The sequence below is a fragment of the Triturus cristatus genome, chromosome 3_1 (genome assembly GCF_964204655.1).
Source record: "Triturus cristatus chromosome 3_1, aTriCri1.1, whole genome shotgun sequence".
In the NCBI taxonomy this organism is placed as follows: Eukaryota; Metazoa; Chordata; class Amphibia; order Caudata; family Salamandridae; genus Triturus; species Triturus cristatus.
Window position 1 is genome coordinate 684,778,692 of NC_140583.1, and position 20,672 is coordinate 684,799,363.

Below are 20,672 nucleotides of genomic sequence, written 5' to 3' on the forward strand. Positions count from 1 at the left end.
TTCACATTTTCAACACCCTTCCGCAATTGAAAGTGTGCAGGTGCGCCCCATGTTGGCACTGATTGTGATGCACTTCTTTGGATGTCTTGCCCGGTTTAAAGATTTACACTAGTTTGTGTTCTAAGGGGCATATGTATGCCGCTTCTCAGAACGCGAACGGGAAAAGACCTTTTGGGATGTATCATCCCAAAAGGGCATCGCAAATTAGAAATTCGCAAAATTTGCGATTCTCTATTTTGCGATTGCATTTAAGGAATCACAAATTGCGATTCCTTAAATGCGATGTAGAAAGCACCTTAGTTGTGCAAATTTGCCATAAGAAATCGCAAATTACCACCAACTGACAGTTGGTGGTAATTTGTGAATACTTTGAAAAAAGCACTTTTCGGCTTTTTTTAAAGTGCCATGTGGCGCACATACATGCCCTTAGGGCATGTATGTGTGCCACATGGGCACACATGCTCATTTCAGGTGTGCATCAGGGTATCCTTATGACACCCTTGCAACCTTGAAATTGCATTCTCAATTTGCGATTCTCTAATTGGTAATCGCAAATTGAGAATGCCTTCCCATTCATTCCTATGGGCCTCTACGCCCATGGGAATGAATGGGAAGGTATTCCTTAATTGCGAATCGCGATTTGTGATTCGCAATTAAGGAATATTAAGGAATCACAATTATTATTGCGATTCCTACATACATAGCATTTTGCGATTCCTTAATAGCAATTCGCTAAAAATCGCTATTGAGGAATCGCAAAAGGGCTTGTTCATACATATGCCCCTAAATGTTCTTATGCACCAATAAATAAGGAGTCGCTACCAAGTAATACTTTTTCTTTTTTGCCTGGAGATTTATAACGAAATGTGATAGTTTGAGCAGCAAAGTAATATATATTCATGTAAACATCACATTTTTCTTCCAGGTATTTTGTCATTTGAAAGGAACTACACCTATGTTGTGCTTAAATAACCCTGGTACAAGTGAACTAAAAATGGTTCACATGGTTCCTCCATTTCAAGGACAACATAAGCCTCTTCATTCAAGTCAAAGAAAAGTTGATATGGCAAACCAAGTGCAAGGTTAGTATCAGACGCTGCGTTAAGTATTTTCCATATAAAAAGTTAATTCTGGAAAGAGGAACTTGTTTAGAAATCATGCTGTCTCTGTGTAAGTAGGAACCTGGAAGATATATAAATTTAAATTTCTTATTTTATGAAGAATTTTGCCAATATGCAACTATCTTAAGTCAGAATTTCTAATGTTTTTTTTTATAAAATCCAATTTGAATCAACTTTTACTAAAATCCCCCCTTCAAAATCAGGTTTTAATTTACTTTAAAATCGAAAAATACAACTGATGTAGTTCATGCCTTGGAGCAGGTAAAAATGCCATTACGGGGGAGAAACAGGTCTGCATTATTGCGCAGACAAGGAGCCAAGGGGCTGATCAGGCCGTGAGCTGTGAATCGGAGCTCAAATGTGGACAGAAAACTGTACAACTTTCTTACTGAATAACATCAATATTATGTTGTACTACTGTATTTGCTCCTGGCAATTTTATTCATGATACCAATAAAAGGAAGAATATGTTTGTTGCTTATCTGCATGTAACATAATATTAATCTTTCGGCAATATGATCGTTTACATTCTCTTTGGCCTTATGATAGATTCCTTTGGATGTAACACATATTGTAATTTTCTACAATAGGATGCCAATTACTCGGGTTTAACACTCGGGTCTTCTATTAACTTTTAAAATGTTTACTTTCTGGGACACATTCACTAATTAACCAGCGTTTCTTGGTGGTTTCCATCTTTCACTGTCAATTTTCCATCTTGTCACCAGGACATTAACAAATGGGACAACAAGTGTCCTTCTATGGATATTGTTTCTTCATTAAAAAGCGTTATCTTTTTTTCCACATTTCATCCAACCTACAGTTCCGTGCACAGTGATTCTTTTTTCATAATTATAATTAATGGATGTCCTGGTACTATCATTTGGACTCCTTCCATGACCTCTACATCATTGGCCACATTTTTGCTACTTCATTATATGTGTTTTAAGATGGCTGCCATGAATTTGATGTCCTTACCAGCATACTTAGCCTAGTCCTTTTTCTTTGGCCATGGACTTATCACTGAAGTACAGGAACAGCCAAGCAAGTTTCCCCGGCGTCCTGTTTACTATACAAGAGCTCTGGTCCTATCAGATATATGCTACCTAAGCTCTAACATCTTTCTTTCCTAATTAGATTTGCCTCTCAGCCAATATGAATTACCATTGTGGAATCTTTAATTTAGCTTCCTTCATCAAAATGCATTCTGCTTGCTACCGATTTGGAGGGTGTCTGTTTGGACCTGCCCAGGCTGCAAGTGCCGTCCCACTCGCCCCGTACCCTTTCATGGGCCCTCCCTTTTCCCAGGGGTCCCTGCCATTTGGCATCCCAAGGACCAAACGTGAGCATCTACTCTATTTCTCTGAGGCTGGGACCTTGCCATCTTCTCCCTCTGCACCCCTGGCGTAAGGCATCCCAAGGGTCCTGTGGGAGTGTTACCTCTATTCTTTCTCAGGCAGCATGCCGCCCCATGGCTCCCTCAGTGCCCCTGCCGTGAGGCATCCCAAGGACACTGCGAGAGCCTTCAGTCTACCTTCTAGTAATTTAGTTTCATACTAGCTTCTTCGTGTTAGATCCGCTACCCTTTCCCCCCTACGGCTGCGACGCCCGTATTCTTAGGTGTGGGTGGGTGGGCATCTCTTCTTCTTTTTTCCCCAAGTACAGAGTGTGAATTGTGCCTTTTTGGGCTGTTGGCCCCTCTTTTAACCCCCTCCTTGCCTTACTGTCTCGCCCCCTGGGGTAGCCTTCTTTTGTCCATGGGCCAATCCTGGTCCCCCGGCCTAGCCGGAATTCTGATTAGGGGGGGTGGGCTCCCGCCACCAGCCAGTGTTCTCACCCAGGCCCCCATCGGGTCCGGCTCTGCCTTCCCCAGCCCGGGTCCAAACCCCTTCCAGGCGGCGAGTACGCTCTCCCCGTTCCCCTCTTGCTTGTTACCAACTGCGTGCTTTCCCTTGAATCACCACCTGACAACTTCTTTGGTGCCTGAAAAGGTCACAATTTATTTTTTAATTTTCCATTAAATCTTCACATTTCAAAATTCCACATTCAAGATTCAACATCCATGGTTATAGTATAGTCCTCCAATGTCCATGTTTGCTTTTCTCTATTGCTCATTGCAATTTCTCTATTTTTATACTGGTCCCAGCCTCCTCAATTTCCTGGGAGAGGAGGGAGGGGCCCCTTTCTGGGTTTCGATTCACGGGTCTATGCTTCAGCCTGCTACCGATTTGGAGGGTGTCCGTTTGGATCTGCCCGGGCTGCAAGTGCCGTCCCGCTCGCCCCGTACCCTTTCATGGGCCCTCCCTTCTCCCAGGGGTCCCTGCCGTTTGGCATCTCAAGGACCTTACGTGAGCATCTACTCTATTTCTCTGAGGCTGGGATCTTGCCATCTTCTCCCTCTGCACCCCTGCCGTAAGGCATCCCAAGGGTCCTGCGGGAGTGTTACCTCTATTCTTTCTCTGGCGGCACGCCGCCCCATGGCTTCCTCAGTGCCCCTGCCATGAGGCATGCCAATGACACTGTGAGAGCCTTCAGTCTACCTTCTAGTAATTTCATTTCGTACTAGCTTCTTCGTGTTAGATCCGCCACGCTCCCTACGGTTTCCCGATCGGAGGGAGCTCCCCCCCACCACGGCCCTTCCTTCGCGTCCTAATTGAAAACCCCTTTGTTCCCGCCTACCCACAATGTTTAGTAGGAGCATGTTTATTCCTACCCCGTGATGTGTACCCCGTCTTCCGGTTGGTACCCTCTCTGCTTTGACGCAAATATTTGCAGATCAGTGCTAGTAAACCACTGCGGCAGCGCGTGCCTTTTGGGACCTAAAACCTTTTTTTTTTTTTTCTTGCCCATGTTTCTTATAGTGGTGAGGGCCCTGCAACTCCTTCGCCAATAAGGTTCTACCAAAAACCCCATACCAACACGGGTTACATTTTGTCCAATTAGAGGCTGGCCGCCAATTTCAGACCTCCTGGCTTTGTCAATGCTTGATTATCTGCGTTTCCCAAAATCTTATTAACACTGGTTACACTGATTTTGTATTGTATTGTATTGATTCTTATATAGCGCTGCTGTGACCCCACGGGTATCCTGGCGCTCTGATATAGCACAATATTACCGGTGCGGGATGTTAGGCAGGTTGGAAGGGTTAGGCTTTTGGAAAGAGCCATGTTTTAAGGCTCTTTCTGAAATCAGTTAATGAGTAGAGCTGTCTAATCTTCTGTGGTAGCTCATTCCACAGCTGGGCACCCACCACGCTGAACGCCCTTCCGCCCATCCTAGACCGTAATTTTCCATTATGAATACTTTGGGAAATACTAGCATGCATCAACCCTGGTTTTCAAATGATGCTGCCAAGAAAAGGGGGTTTCCCTGAAATTATGCAGGAGTTTTTACGGACCTTTTATTTTGAACTCAGAGAATCATCAAACCCTACTTTGTGTGCTGCTATGCTCCGCGTGGAACAGCAGAATGCTGTCACTTACAGTGAAGCCTGCCGATGCCGAGGGAAAGGTAGAGTTGTTATAACCTCCAAAGGTTATAGTCAACGCCAAATCAACTTAGGGGTCCCCAACCCTATAGAAAGACTCGAAAGTGCACCCATCATAAATGTCCATGTATTAAGTGCAGCTATCTGTTTTCGTGAATTCCCGAGAACTTGCTGAAGAGGACCCAAAATAGTATTCCTGGAATATATTTACCTGTGAACTGCATTTTGGCGTGGGCACATATGCATGTATAGCTCCGCTCCTGCGCCACTCTGGAAGGAGACTTACATATGTCATTGTCCGGAGAAACTTTCAAACAATTCTCCGTATGGAAAAAGATTAGAATTGTTGCAGGCTCTTACAAAGTGCAAGATAGTAGGTATGCACGTGGGCGGCCTCCTAACCCTGGAACTATTGCTTCACCCTTCCTTTGACCCCAGCATGTATGCAGAAACCTAAGGGTATTGTACATATTGAAACCAATCAAGTATAGGCCCTGGCATCATCAGAGAGCCCATATCGTACTCTTATATACTGAGCTTGTTGCCATAATCTGTTACCAACCTACATAGAGTAATGTTTAAGCCTTCCATCTACCTTCCTAGTAACTCTATTTTATTCCGGTTTCATTCCTGTTTACCTAATTACGCTATGCGTCCCTCAGTGTGTTATCCAGCTTCAACGGTGGGAGCCTGGTAACCGAGCACCAGAGGTCATACATCCGGTCATTGACTGTTGCCCATTCTCTAATTATGGCCTCCGGGGGTGTTGTTAACCCAGACTGTCACCCTGTAGTGGTGTAATGGTGGTAGCAATATGAGCGCTTGCACTATCTTAATCAGATTTTCAAATACTGTTTCCTTTAATTTATTCTTAATATGGGTGGTTTGGGAGAGACTATTACAGACCCTTTTCAGAGAACTGTGTTTATGTTTCATGGAACAGCCATTAAAAACGATTGTGGGGCCTCAGATATGAGAAATGGGAGGGTGTCACAAAGATTATTAGCCGTAATATTAGTGAGCCGCTGCTGTAGTACAATATTAAAACAAAACAAACATCACTATCCCTGCATGCTAGATGTCTTTTATGCTGACCATCTATTTTACTTTAAGTTTACGAATATCATGCTCCCAGAATCAAAAAATAAATAAATATATGCACAATTGACCTGCATTACAGAAACGGGCATGAGCGAGCTGATGTAGATGTAAGATTAAAAGAGCAAGCACAACAGTTGATTCATTTGAGCCAACTGGCACCAACCGCATCAGGTGGCTGCAATTGATCAAAAGTGACTCGTGTGGGGGAGGGGCAAGAAGAAGGGGAATGTCCAACTATTCTTTGAAACAAATCTCTCTAAAAACCCTATAATGGTAACAGAACAGCACGATTGATTTCAGTGTGGGATGGGGTAGTTAAAATGTAACCCTACTTTCATCTGGTTGTTGAAAGGCAGACCCTTCAGCAGTCAAATCGCCTTCCCTGGGCCTTGTTAGTGAGATGATATGTAATTGCAGAACTAACGTGTTTGTTATACAGGGATCTTTCAAAGGGGGCGATGTGTTGCCAAGAAGAGCCAGGTACTTTGTATGCGGCGATGAAGGACGTGTGTGGAAACCAGCTGCTCGTAGGCATCATACAGACAAGGCAGCGCTTCCAATCACATTCAAGAGTTTCTGCTCAGGGAGCGTGGCTTGGCGCCCGCGGCATATGGCGGCGTCTATGTGAGGCACTTCGGCGGGACCGTGAGTTTCCGCATTGTATCCTCTCCTCGGACGAAGCCGGGATGCGTGCAAGCCTTCGGAATGTGCGCTGACCTTTGGAAGCATCCCAGCGCTATTGAATATGCAGCAGAAATGCCTTTATTGTGCAAGTGAGTCCCCTGAATGCAAACGCGTTATCGTGGCCGCCATTTTGCCATGTCCGTGACCGGCAGCTTTCTTCAGTCTCATCGCGTTGCTGCCTCACTTGTTTAGAACTTCCTTTTTTCTTCCTTGGCATATTCTATGTGCAGCATTATTTGGAAATTGTTATGGAGCATCTTGAATGAGTGACTGTTTTTATACTTAACATTTTTGACTGTAATATATTTTCGGAGGCCATTTTGTCTGTTTTCACGATTCCTTATGGCACATTTACCTCAGTTTTACTGGGAATATTTATCATTCATTTGACCCATAAGCTGCACCAACTTTCTATGCAGGAGCCACATTAAGCATTTTTATTTATCTCATGCTATGTTGGTCGCTCTGATTTTGACTGAGGTGACATATATGATTTCTTGGTTGCTCCTCCCACAGCTTCCTTCCTCCTCTTGAACTTTGTATTACAGCGACACATTTTTCGCTTATTTCTGTTCGTTGGCTGTGCTGGTGTCTCTATGGGAAGAACGAAGGGTGCTCTATCCACAAAATTGCAACAAAAACACATTTCCATTAAAAACTCGAGGATTTTTACTGCTTACTCTAAGCTGGAGGATTCCCTGCAGTCCACACTAAGCTCCCCAGAGGCCGACATGGATTCCGTATCTGTTCCACCTGGGAAGGCAGGAAGACATTTACCAAGCGTCTAAAGCATAACCCCGTCTCCTCCTAATGTAGCCTCTCCGGTCTCCATGAAGATGTTGTTGGACGAGATAAGAGCCCTTCGGCCCTTTATGGAGGAAACCAACTCTAAGTTGCAAACCCTCACCGATAATTGGTATCTCCACTTTTAGCGATACATGTGCCAATGTCTCCCAGCTTCAGTCTCAAGTATCTACGCTCCAAAAGCAGATTGAGGACCTTGAAAATCGCAGCAGGAGAAATAACCTACGTATTTATGGTCTGGCGGAGGGACTTGAAGGATCAGACCCCCTCGCCTTCTTTACCTCCTTTCTTCCTAAGGTGCTGCACCTTGCAGAAGGCACGTCACTCAATATTCAAAGAGCGCACAGGCTAGGTCGTCCATCCTCTAACATGTCACCCTCACAAAGACCTCGAGGAGTAATTATATACTTTCTGGAGTATACGGATTTGTTGTTGGTGTTGTCTGCGGTCAAATCTGCTCAACGCATCTCTTGGTCTGGTTCAACTTTGTTTTTTGCTCAGGATTATGCCAAGGCTAAAGCCAATAGGCGAAAAGCTTTTCTCAATCTGAGACCAGCTCTTCGATCAATGGGTGCCCGCTACAGCCTCTTCCCTCCTTGCTTGTTCAAGGTTACTCACAACAATAGAACAATAACTTACGATGACCCTGCAAGGCTACAAAGCTTTATTAATTCATGTAATCCAACTGCTATGGACACTCAGAGGCCTTCTTCATCGTATAATCCTTGATATTGTGAACTTCTTGAAGCTATGTAGTTCATATCCTGCATGGAGTCGATCTCATAAGTAACTTCTTCAGTTTGCCTAGGCTAAGTTCTTATTGTCTTTTTGACTTGAAGTCTGATCGACTTATTGGTTTGCCATGCTCTCATTGCTCTCTATTTATCTTGTTCGTTTCTCCCTCTATCATCTTCCCTTTTAGCTGTTGTCCTTCATTCTCACAGTTTGCATGCTGATCATTCACCCAGCCTAGCTTCTTGGTTTATTGTTGGTATTTCTGTTTTTGATTGCTTTAACGTATACACTAGTTGTTTGTTTCAATACTTGTTCTAATCTATATTTATTCATCGTCCCTACAGATTTCTTATTCCTGTATTGTGGTTTCTCCTGGATCCCTCCGTTTAGCTGCCCTCAGACACGTCGCCTATTCCATGTGGCTCCATCTCCCTCTACGTATTTCCCTGTGTTCCCTTTTTGTAGGTATGTTATTTGTTGGTTTGTTATTTGTTCTGTTTTTTGTTTTATGTTTTGCAGCACATTCTTCTATCTCTTGTCTTCATTGCCTAACTTATGTACTATCTCTTTTTCCTGTGACTTTTCTTTCTTTTCACCCTTGGCTTTGCTTATACAGTTTCCATAACTTACATTGTTCTAAGTTCACTCCTTTCCTCGTATTTTCTCATTTCCCTTTTCATACCCTGCATTGTTTTTATGCGGTTCTGGACTTTAGTTTCACAAGTTCGGACTCCTTTATTGATGTTTATTCCATTTTATTGATTCGGACTGTGGTTTTAACCTGCTTTTTGCTTTTTGATTTCATTTGTTATGTCACTTAAGTTGGTTTCTTGGAACATTAGGGGATTACATTATCCTATTAAGAGACAGAGGGTTTTAACACATTTAGCTAAGTTAAATGCTGACATTGTTTTTTTTACAAGAAACGCACCTTACAGATACTGAGTCTATGAAATTAAAAAGGGGTTTTGTGGGCGAGGTTTACTTCTCTCCTGGAGATGGTAAACGCAATGGAGTGGTGTTAATATGTCACAAATCCCTCCCAGTTACATTACTGTCGCAAGAAACAGATGCTGAAGGGAGATGGCTTATTGTTAAGTTATTACTAAAGGGTGTTCCAGTTACTCTTCTAAATGTCTATGCACCTACTAGTGGAGATACCTCCTTTTGGCCTGCCTTAGCAGCACGTATATCCACATGCATTGAGGAGAATTTTATTATGGCTGGAGATTGTAATCAAGTGTTGGACCCCTTTGTTGATAGAAATTCCAAAGTGCCTTTCATCCCTAATAAATCACATAAATATTTTATTCACACTATATCTCAACATAAATTGCTTGATGCCTGGCGCCTTTGTAATCCAACCACTAGAGAATACTCGTTTTATTCCCCAACGCATCATACCCAATCCAGAATATTGATTATGTCTTTGTTTCCCACAATATTTCACAGTCCCTCACTTTTGCTGACATTGGTCCAATTCTATTATCAGATCACGCTCCCATCTCTATCGGCTTTGATATATTACCTAGGAACAATGCGCCTAGAAGATGGCGTTTTAATAACACTCTCCTCTTGGACCCTAAATTCTCAGCATCATGCACTTCCTTCTTTACTGATTATTTTGAGAGAAATCATACAACATTTTTATCACTTGCAACTATTTGGGATGCCTTTAAGGCGTCAGCTAGAGACTTCATTATAAATTTTGTGGCACGGAAACGGAAATCTGCACGTAAGTTCACAACAGACCTTCTTCAACATATTAATGCACTTAAACATTCATATTACACATCTCATTCGGGGGAATGCTTAAATGCCCTTATCAATGCTAAATTGGAATTTAATAAAAAGTCCACAGAGGACGCTTCACTTTATTTGTTAAAATCCAGTGCAAAATTTTATGGGGGTAAAAATAAAGCAGGTAAAATATTAATATTAGCCAACTATTTAAAGGTTCGCCAAAACAAGTTAAATATTGACTCTGTCTTTGATGAACACTCAGTTTTAAAGTTTAAAGATGCCGAAATATTAAATGAATTCTCTCTTTTTTATAAAAACGTATACTCTTCGGAAACTCAACCTACGGATCACTCATTAGCGCAATTTTTTTCTGATATCCGAACACCTCAGCATGTGCTTCCGGACCTATCTCCATTAGAATCTGATCTCTCCCAGCATGAACTCCTTACTGCTCTCCAGAATCTTAAAAAAGACAAAGCCCCTGGTCCGGAAGGTTTTACTGTTGATTTTTTTTACCCATTTTCTAAACTGTTGATCCCTAAGTTACACTCACTTATAAGTTTTTTTTTTTATCCTCCAATAATTCCTCCGGTTCCTTTTTGGAAGCCCACATCTGTCTTATCCCTAAAGATGGTAAGGACCCTAAGTTCTGCAAAAATTATAGACCTATTTCACTTGTTAATATTGATTACAAGATTTTTTCTAAAGCTTTGGCCATACGTCTAGATTCTTACTTACCGAATTCATTAGGGAAGGAACAGTCTGGCTTTGTTAAGGGTCGAGTCATAACTGATAATACACGACTCTTTTTTTATATTTTACCCAACTCGTCCCAACTTGATCATTCTTTGGCGGCAATAGCGTTAGACGCCGAAAAGGCTTTTGACAGAGTTGAATGGACATATTTATTTTATACTCTAAAATGGTTTGTATTTGGTCCAAATTATCTCTCCTTTATCTCTCCTTTACTCTAATCCTCGTGCAGCAATATGCGCTAATGGCCTAATTTCTCCTTTTTTAGGTCTCGCCTGGGCCAGCGCTTCAGCGCTGCTCTGGCGAGAGCTATAGAAAACGGGGATTTGGAAGTGCAAACGAGTGCTTTTCAGGCCCCCAACTACAGTGCATGTGCGCCGGGCGCGCGCACCATTTGGCAGCCTGCGTGTACATTTCGCGGGAGCTTTGATGTTCTCAGTGAGACGCGCGGCCACTGAGAACATCAAAGCGGCCGCAAAATGATTACTTTCACTTTAGCGGCCGCTTTGATGTTTGATCGCGATTGCGATCTTTTTCTTTTCCAGGTCTCTTCCAGCCCTTTGAAACTATGGAGTGTTGCTAACACCTGTCCCAGTGCCTTGAAAGATCTTTCATTGTGACAGCCGCCCCCCCACCCTAAGGAGTGTAAATTCCCCTTCACACCCGATTACGGCAGACCTTTCACACGTCATGCTTTGTTAATACTTCACAATCATCTCACTAGGGAAGCAGGGCGTGAACAAAGGGCCAGACTCCAGTCTCTCGCGCAACAGCAGACGGCTTGAGCCTAGCGCACCAAGAGCGCGGACGCATCCATTCCTTAGCACGGTTCCCTTCCATCACTGGGGCGCGAATTCTTTCTTGAGGTGATAAGCGCCCCCTTCCTTTTACTTCAGATTTAAGCGAGGGCCAGCTGTGGTGCATCTCCCCCTCCTCGTTCCCCCCCCACCCCCCCCATAATGCATCGCTGCTCCAGGAGCCGGGTCACACTGTGACAAGAGAGTAGTAAGACATTTGTTACGGTTTTTACATAACTCTAAAATGAAGTATGATTGACGTGTGGCGCTTAAGAACTCATCATTTTATAAATAAATCTAGTGATTAAAGCTGGCCTTCAGTGCCTGCTTTGTTTCAGAGACCTCCGCTGACATACGGCCTTGTGCTTTTTGTTTGAGTGAAGATATGCAGTGTAAAATCACAGTAAAATATATAATAAGATAAGGTTAGTAGTGACAACATTAGAAAGTGAAAACGAGGCCAGAGGCACAAAATATGTGATCATGGGTTAATTGTCTTGCTTTCATTTCGCAGAAACGTATAAGGACAATAGGGCGCTGCTGCTTTTTATCAGAATATTTCTGGAATGCATAGCCTGGCTCCCCTGCCCAACTAGCGCCTGTGGCTAGCGATAGCCAGACAGGCTCTGCTTGCCCTTACGAGCCATTCGCTGGGCACGAGCAGCCGCATCCAGTCATTAAAGCAGAGCCTGTTCAAGTTCCTTCCATCCCTCTGGTGACTTGGCCTTGCCCATAAAACAAACTAACAAGCATTTGCAATGCAATAGGTCTCGCGTTCACGCGAGTATGAGCTATTGACATTGTAAATGACAATGCCTTTTATTTATGTTTTGGGTTTAAAAACGTAAATAAAAGGCATTGCCATTTCATTTCATTTCATTTCATAAGTCTTTATTATCGATAATTTCATCAAAAAAGACATTTTACAAAATAAAAATGCAACCAAACAAGTATTAAAACTGTTGCTACAATTCACAATAAAATCACAGGAAACCATAGTTCATTAATTTTGGTGCCTCCTAATTCTGATGAGCCAGACCCAAGCTAAGAATTTAGCGACTGCAATTACGATGAGTTCACTAGTATCAAAACGCAAAATATCCAGTGCTTCTAGGCTTTGTCTCGTTCCCAGCGTTCGACGTAGGGGTTTAAGCCATTTAGCCCGTGGGGCAGCGTAAGCTGGGCAGACAAAGAAAACATGACCCACTGAATCAACACAGTCCATACACCAGTTACAGGAATCGCATGATGCACCCTTCCATTTTTTTGTAAAAAGATTAGTTGGTAATGTACCAACTATAAACTGGTGATAAAGTTTCCTGTCTTTGGGTCTGGTGATGGTATCCCAATAAGGTTCAAGGAGTGGAGTTTTCTTTTGAACAAGAAATCTGCCCGTCAAGGAGTCGGCTGCAACTGAGGATAGTTGTTTTTGTAGGACCATTGACCAGTACAGGCTTTTAAAATCTTTTTTAGAGGGGAAGGAGTTGTTACCTGGGTCTGACCACAAAAATCCCAAACCCATGGAGTCTAGTAGTTGCCTAACCTGTCGGAACCAGGGAATATTACCTGCTCCCATGATGGAACGGACGTCAAGAAAGGCTTTAGCATAGGGGCCTAGTTCAGGTACTGTCCATAGTCGCCTCCAATAGGCCAAAGGTTTGTACCTAGCAATGTCATCGAAAGAGTGACAACCAAGATCCAGTAACAACGGTTTCAATGGGGTAGAACTGGGCAGGCCCGTAAGCATTCGGAAAAATTTATGTTGTGCCTTGACCAGAGCGGAAAGATTGGCAAAGCCCCAGAGTTCAGCTCCATAAAGGATCGCTGAGTTTATCCTTACATTGAATATTTTAATGGGGGGGCCAATTATTTTCGATTGGGATAATTTCTGATCTTTAACGAGGCATCCCGAAAGCTGAGAAAATTTAAGGTTAAGCACATCAATTTGCGGCCTCCAATCCAGCTTATTTTCAAATACTACCCCCAAATAGGTCATAACATTAGTTCTTTCAAGCAAATCATTATTCATGTATATATGACCCTTCACACCTTTCCCTTTGTTAAACACCATGTACTTGGTCTTAGATACATTCACTGACAAATCAAAATCATTGCAAAAATTAGAAAAGACATTCAAAGCTGACTGTAGCCCTGAGAGGGTCTGGGAAAGAAGAAGGGTATCGTCAGCAAACATAAGGAGTGGTATTTTGGTACCACCCAACGTAGGGGCATCCGTACGGGTGGAAGAGAAGTACTGAACCACTCTGTTAATAAACAGTAAAAATAGTGTGGGCGCAAGTACGCACCCCTGTCTGACGCCCCTGGTTACCCTAAATCTTTTTGTAACCTGACCCTGTTTCCCCCAACGAACTTGGGCAAAGTTGTTGTCGTATAACTTAATGATAATGTTCAAGAGATCTCCCGGAATGCCAAGCTCCACCAAGGCCATTTCAATACTAATAGCTTAAACTCTCGCAAATGCGAGACCTGTTCCATTGCAAATGCTTGTTTAATTTAGGTAGAGGAGTGCGTCAAGGTTGTCCTCTTTCGCCTTTCCTCTTTAATTTAGCCCTTGAGCCTTTTCTATCTAAGTTACGTCAAAACCCCAATATTTATGGGTTTCGAACATGGAATATTCACATCAAACTTGCGGCATACGCCGATGACATTTTGCTTTTTTATATCTAAACCATATGAGTCAATTTCTACTTTTTTAGCGGAGGTGGAAGCTTACTCTTCTATCTCAAGATATAAGCTGAATAATGATAAGTGTGAAATATTGCCTCTAACAAAATATACTTTTAGTTCAGAATTTCAAGCATCTCACTTTAAATGGAGTCCGAATAATATTAAATCTCTAGGTCTACACTTTGCATCTTCAATCTCGGAAACAGTCACCTTATGTATGAACAAGTGTATTCAAAAAATTTCAGACCTGACTGCTAAATGGCATCCTCGTGGTGGGGTCGGATAGACACCATAAAGATGATGCTATCGCCCATAGTCTTCTACACTTTTTCAAACATACCAGTTCCAGTAACAACCAAACTATTTTAAAAAGTTAATTCTCTTTTATCCTCTTTTTTGTGGTATAACAAAAACCTAGAATGTCCTTGCTAAAATTAATTCGCCCTAAATTAGAAGGAGGAGTCAATTTTCCAGACTTTCATGCTTACCATAAAGCTTTCTTACTGCGTCAGGCTTCTTTTTGGTTGCTTGACTCTACAGTTGAATGTCCTCTCTGGACTTCAACGGAGCGCCTCTTTTTAGCTCCTTACTCGTTTAATGAGTATCTCTCCTTTTCTCGTAAGCCACAATCCATTTCAACTCCCATAATAAAGCACACTTCCAAACTACTCGAGATACCCTCAGACTCTACTCAGGATTCTAAAGAATCTTTCTTAAAATCCACAATTTGACATAATAAAAAGTTGTTAATCTAAAATAAGCCCTTTTGCTGGAAGTCTTGGAGGCAGAGGGACTGATATAGATTTATCAATTGTTCTCAGATTCCCAATTTATACCTTTTGGTGAGCTCAAGCAGTTATTCAACTCACCATCCTCCTTTATTGTTAAATATAACCTACTTAAAACAGCTGTTCTGGCATCTCTTTCCCTTCTTCCCACCAGACCACACACCCCTAACAATTTAGATCCCCGTACCTATCTTCAATCTTTGCTAATGACCAAGGCTTCTATTATTTACAAATTCTTACAAGGTAATGATATCAATAGGTAGAAGACAAAAACTGAAGAAGGTTGGAAATGGGATTTTAATACATGCTGGCCACTATCATTATGGAATGGTATATGGACTAAATTACGTAAGGCCTCCAGAGCAGGAAACGTTACCCAAACATTATTTTTTGTCTATAATAGGCTGTTATACACGCCAGCCACTCTGTCTAAACGCTTCTCTTCTACCCCAGATACATGCTGGATATGCTCATCTCCTAATGCTGATTTATTCCACATGTTATTTAATTGCTCATTAGCACATAGTTTGTGGATGCAGGTGTGGTCTCAAATTAACTTAATTTACGATACTAAGTTTCCTTTTTCTTTTACTCATATGTTTTTGGGTAGTCTCTCACCCATTTGGGATGACACTCCTCTTAATGCCAGGATTATTGATTTATTATTGGCAGTGGCCTTCCAACAAGTTACTGTCAATTGGAAAGATTTCTCGAAGATTTCTTATAGGGCTTGGTGGTACACTCTTTGCCATAATCATAGGTTAGACACTGCCTTTGTTTACCCTCACCGCATGGCCATTAAACGTGCTGACTTATGGTCGCCTGTCACGACATTTATTGATAACACTGCTAAACAGTGTTCATTACCATCACCATCCCAACAAGAGGTTCCTAAACCACCCTAGGTTCCCTAATAGTTCCATAAGTTTCTTGTATGTACCTTGATGACATATGTATTTCATTTACTTTGCATTCTTCTGTTTCAATTTTGCATTATTAGTCCCTTTCCTTTATTCTGTATAGAATGAGCTTGGAATGTAAGATGTACAATTTATTTTTATTTTTTACTGTATATGGTGCTTAGTCACTTCAAATTCCATTCAATAAAACCATTTGAACTATAAGAGTTTCTGCTCATGTAAAACACAGGCTGCGTGACGCACTGAATCCGCAAGCTGTGGCCCGATGAAATGTTAATTTAAGCCTTTGACTTCTCCCTTAAAGTTTTCTTAGACAAGCTCACTGCGTGCTCTAAAAGTAACAACGGAAGACACTTAATGCATACCGGGAACAGAGTGACCTGAGAGCCGAGTCACACGGCGATACCCTACATCTACTATTTAACTTTGTACAATTGTAATTCTTCTGCAACGACCACTTGTGGGTACTTTTAACCCTGCATTTCTTTATCTCTGCTCTCTGCTGACGAGTGGTGATAAATAATGCTGCATGCGTTCCTGAGGCCACAAGGCCTACCATGAGGCTCAAACCCTGGTCTCCGAGATAAATGTCGACCTTCCTAACCACTGGGTCATTCCCCCATTTATTTCAGTAATGCAGCTCTTTGTGGACTGGATTTGGGATTCAGATTTCTCAGTTGTGATGATGATGTGTCCGTCTTCAGAATACTTGTAGCATGAGTAAACTGAACGTGCAGATGAGACCAGCGAAGGGGCTGCAACAAATACTTACTGATCCACAAGAAGTCAATGCAGAATATCTCGGGACACCGTTGCAGCTTGCCATAGCCAAACGCAGAGATAAAACTGCTGAACTGGGATGAATTGCTAGCATTTTTTATACGTTTGTGATGGCACAGGTTCGAAGCCTTTGGCTAGTGACTGTGCCTTTCGACAGCGCAGATTTTTACAGTAAAACAGAAGCGAAGCGACAATTCAAAATTTGTCCCATGCTGGCTAGCGTCAGCAATGTATTGGGCTACAGTCACCCTGGGTCTAATGTACGAACGCCGCAGACACCGCATCAGTTGGGCCTATATGGATAGGGCATTCTCCACCAAGCAATGCTGCCTAGTTGTACACTGCGTGAATACGGTGCTTTATGCAGATTAGGCACAAAGCTGCGCCCAGGCTTTCCTACCGGTTCCGCGGGGCAGTCAGTTGGAACCAATGTCAGGATGCAACACAATGCAACAGTTCAAGTTTCATAATGGCCGGCAAAAAGTCATTACTCAAACGAGAGCTTTCAGCGCGCCAGCGCCTGAAACGGTGTACAGAGTATGGTGGCGGGATGTGCCCAGCATACAGGCAACCACACGTCTATGATCTCCTACCCGCCTGCGTTGTGACCCCCCTCCTCCAGTCTTTCCCCCGATTTACGCGCCGCCCGGCCTGGGAGCACTCAGCGTCCTGGTAAAGCATGGTGACCTAGACTTCCCTGGTTCCAGAGCCAAGGTTTTTTTTTTTTTTTTTCATTTCTATACTTTTGGAGACAGCGGAATGCTTTACTAAACCAATGCCTGTGTGACCGCGTGAACAAAGAGGGTCAGAGGGCAGACTAGCGAGCAAGAAATAGTCTAACGATTTATTCTTCCTGCCCCCCCAATCTCTATCGCACTCAAGTTTTCTGGTTCCCTCGTGGTACGCCCTGCCAGAGGCCCCTGCCTCTTCTACAATACTTCGGTTAGCTCCCCCTCAGCAAACGGGGCAGGTTACCGCGGTGGCCATTCTCCCGCCTTGAGGCATGACACTGTCCTGCGAGTTTCTCGCCAAGTCTTGCGTTCAAACCACTTTTTTTTTTGTTCTGCAGTATTACATATTAAGCCAATGTTACGTTGAGCTTACCTTGGCTACGCTGCCTCATACGCCGCTTCGGGGGCACAGCCGCCCGCCCCAACCCCTCTCTTGCCCGAGCACTGCTGTTCTGGCTGCAGGTGCTGGGAATTTTGAATTACCGAGCCTTTGTCATATGCCAACGAAATCCTTCAGGCTTCTTTCGTGAGGGTGCCCGTGCTATCTTAGCTTGCGGAAGAGCATGCCGTCCATCTGCCCCATAGCTCATCTACCAAGGTAGCTTGTTCCGTTCTTCTTATGCATCCATTTCCTTGGGGCAGACTTTCCCGACTGTTTGAGGCCCTGGACCACTGCTGCAGGCCTCGATAGCTGCACCTACCACCTTGGGCACACCCAGCCACAGGATGCCCGCCTTCTGTTTTCCCGCACAGGTTTCTCGAGGAGGCCTCACTACTGCGGTTCCAGCGTCGGCGGCAGCAACTCTCGCCAGTTCCAGCCAGGTCCTTACTTCTCCTGCCGTCGGACATTCTTTTCCCTATGCCAAGGGAGAGAGCCAGGGGTGGCCGGCCTCAAAGGAAGCCATTCGCGTGTTCTTCCCGCTTTCAACCCTGCCGCAAGAATTGCAGCACTAGTGCTGGGCGCGAAATACATTGTGCGATCACGTTTTTACAGCACTTTCACATCTGCAAACAACCAGCGCCCACTTACATGGCCCCATCCTAGCGTTACAAATTATACTGTTCATTATGTGCCAGCTAAGCAGTACATTTGCATTGTTTGTATTCTGAATTTCCAGTGCACACATGATAGTACAGGTCAGTAAGTATTGAGCTAAGTTGGACGGGGAACAGCCATTACAACGCGGTTATTACCACGCTGTGCAGTTACATCGCATGCGTTACAACGCATGCGATGTTACAACGCTATGCCATTAGAACGCAAGTCTGTACATCGACTTGTGCTAGATGGCGTGCTAACATTACAAATAGTGTAGTTTACTATCCCAACACCTTCCCTACTGTTAAGTGGACTGGAGTTGGAATAGTAAATTACACTTTTTTAATGTCAGCACGCCATCTAGCGCAAGTCGATGTAAAGACTTGCGTTCTAATGGCATAGCGTTGTAACATCGCATGCGTTGTAACGCATGCGATGTAACTGCACGCGTGGTAAAAACCCGCGTTGTAATATCATACATCCAAGTTGGACTTGCCATGTCATTGTAATACACCTCTGTACAGTCCATTCGTGCACATTACCATGATGGGCCAATTTTGCTGCATTTGTCTAACGTTTAGGACAATTCTCATTCTAATCACAAAAAACTTTTTATCCAACACTACATGGGACAGTATTAATAAACTGGTCCGGGCACTGAAGTAGTAAGAAAAAGTCAATATTCAATCCAACAGTAAATGATGTAAGGTCCACTTTAATCCAATTCATCTGTTCAATCCAAAGGAGGTGTAATCCACAAGTCTTCACATAAAAGACTGATTCAAGTTCACACAGCCAATAAAAATTCCAATCAAAGTAGAATTGTACAGCCAGCATAGAACAGTTCAGTCAACACGCGATTCATCGTTAGGCATGTGATACCTTGACTTCTTCAGGCCTATGAACATTTAAATAAGGGATATCAAAAGCAAGTATGCAAAACAAAAGATAGCAATATCCTTCACCCACCACAGGTGTCAGGCAGAAGGAAAAAAAAGAAAAAAAAATTGAAAAGCAAAAATATATAGTTGACACTGAATGTAGTAATAAATGAGCAGCATGGATTATTAAAACCCATCGTGCAGCAACACATATGAATTAAACATGATAAACAAATGATAATAACATCAAAGTAACTACTGATGCAAATTAAGCATTGAACATGTGTGAAGAGTATCTACAATGTATATTCATCCCGTGATGTTGTGACAAAGATAGAACCATAGTCCCCATACTCCCCAGCGTGCAAAGGTATTTGTGCCACAAGTGCTAGATCTCATTAAGTAAAATGATGAAATAGGGAAAAGTATCAAAAAAGAGTATCCATAGTAACCTGATACGTAGGTAAGAAGCCCATAAATCCTAAAAAATATATCTCGATAACCGGCTCAGTTATGCAGGGATCGTAGACCAGTAGATAAATACACTGCCTAAATAAATAAAGAAAAATAACCATATTCAAAAGAAGTGAAAGCATAATGTAAATGAATATACAGGAGTCATTCAGCTTTTAGTCAGCTTTTATAGTATATCAGAAAATAGTAAAATAATAATTATAATGAAATCCAATAGGCGGTCTTGTGTGTCCCAAAAGTAAGACTGATGCAAATATAAACACCAGAAAATATGACAACAAATAACTGAATCCATTCTTATTAACCTGGGTAAGTAAGAATAGCTTGAATACCTCTCATATTTTTCTACGTTGTCGTTTACACCCAGCCTGGAAGTTACGTTAGAAAAAAAGACCATCTAATATAGTAACTATAAGTCATAATATTTGCAAGAACGTACTGACCATGAGTTTATAAGGGGCCGCATTACGGAGGTCAGGTGTATGACCGATATAATGAGTAATATCAAATGCTAGGTTGTTTTTATTTATATCTTTATCAGATCATCATAAGTGAAATTAAAATAGACGGCCGCACCCCCATGTTAACATAAAGTTAAACAAGTAAAAGTGACTCACAGTATGGCGACAGAGTAACGTGTCCAGGAGAGTACTCCTCGTGTTTGCTACGCCGTGGACCACGGGAGTCATCTTGGAGGTGCTATTTATATCCCCAAAATCCGGTCATGTGGTCTAGTCACAAAAACTACCACAGTGACAATATTATAACTATACAATAACAGGATCAGTATATGAATAAGTAAATATATCGTGAATTTTGAAATATTGCTTCTGTACCATAACTTTCACTTTTTTTATACCAATACTTGGGGATATTCTTTATTGGAAGTAGGCTTAATTATTAGTGTAGATATTTGTGTACTACCTTTTTGATATCCATAGTGGATAAATATACGCTTTTGATTCGATTTGTTGCATTTCAACATGGATGGCAATTATGTGATGACTTGACTTGTATTGGGGAACTCCACGAATGGCATGCATCATTAATTTCCAGTGTTTCATACTTCTTTTTATTATTTTATGTGCGATTGACCTTTTCTTGCTTACTGACCTCTATATTTTAATGGACATGCTTGGAACATCA

The 20,672-nt window shown here is 42.4% G+C and overlaps 1 protein-coding gene across 1 annotated transcript in view; it reads left to right on the top strand.

Moving 5' to 3' along the window:
• Positions 1 to 20,672, top strand: part of TESMIN (testis expressed metallothionein like protein) — a 1,510,092-nt gene that overhangs the window by 646,454 nt on the left and 842,966 nt on the right. Inside the window, exon 9 of the mRNA XM_085644767.1 lies at positions 926 to 1,082. Within this exon, the coding sequence (XP_085500893.1) occupies positions 926 to 1,082 (157 nt within the window). The remainder of the gene's footprint in view (positions 1 to 925; positions 1,083 to 20,672) is intronic.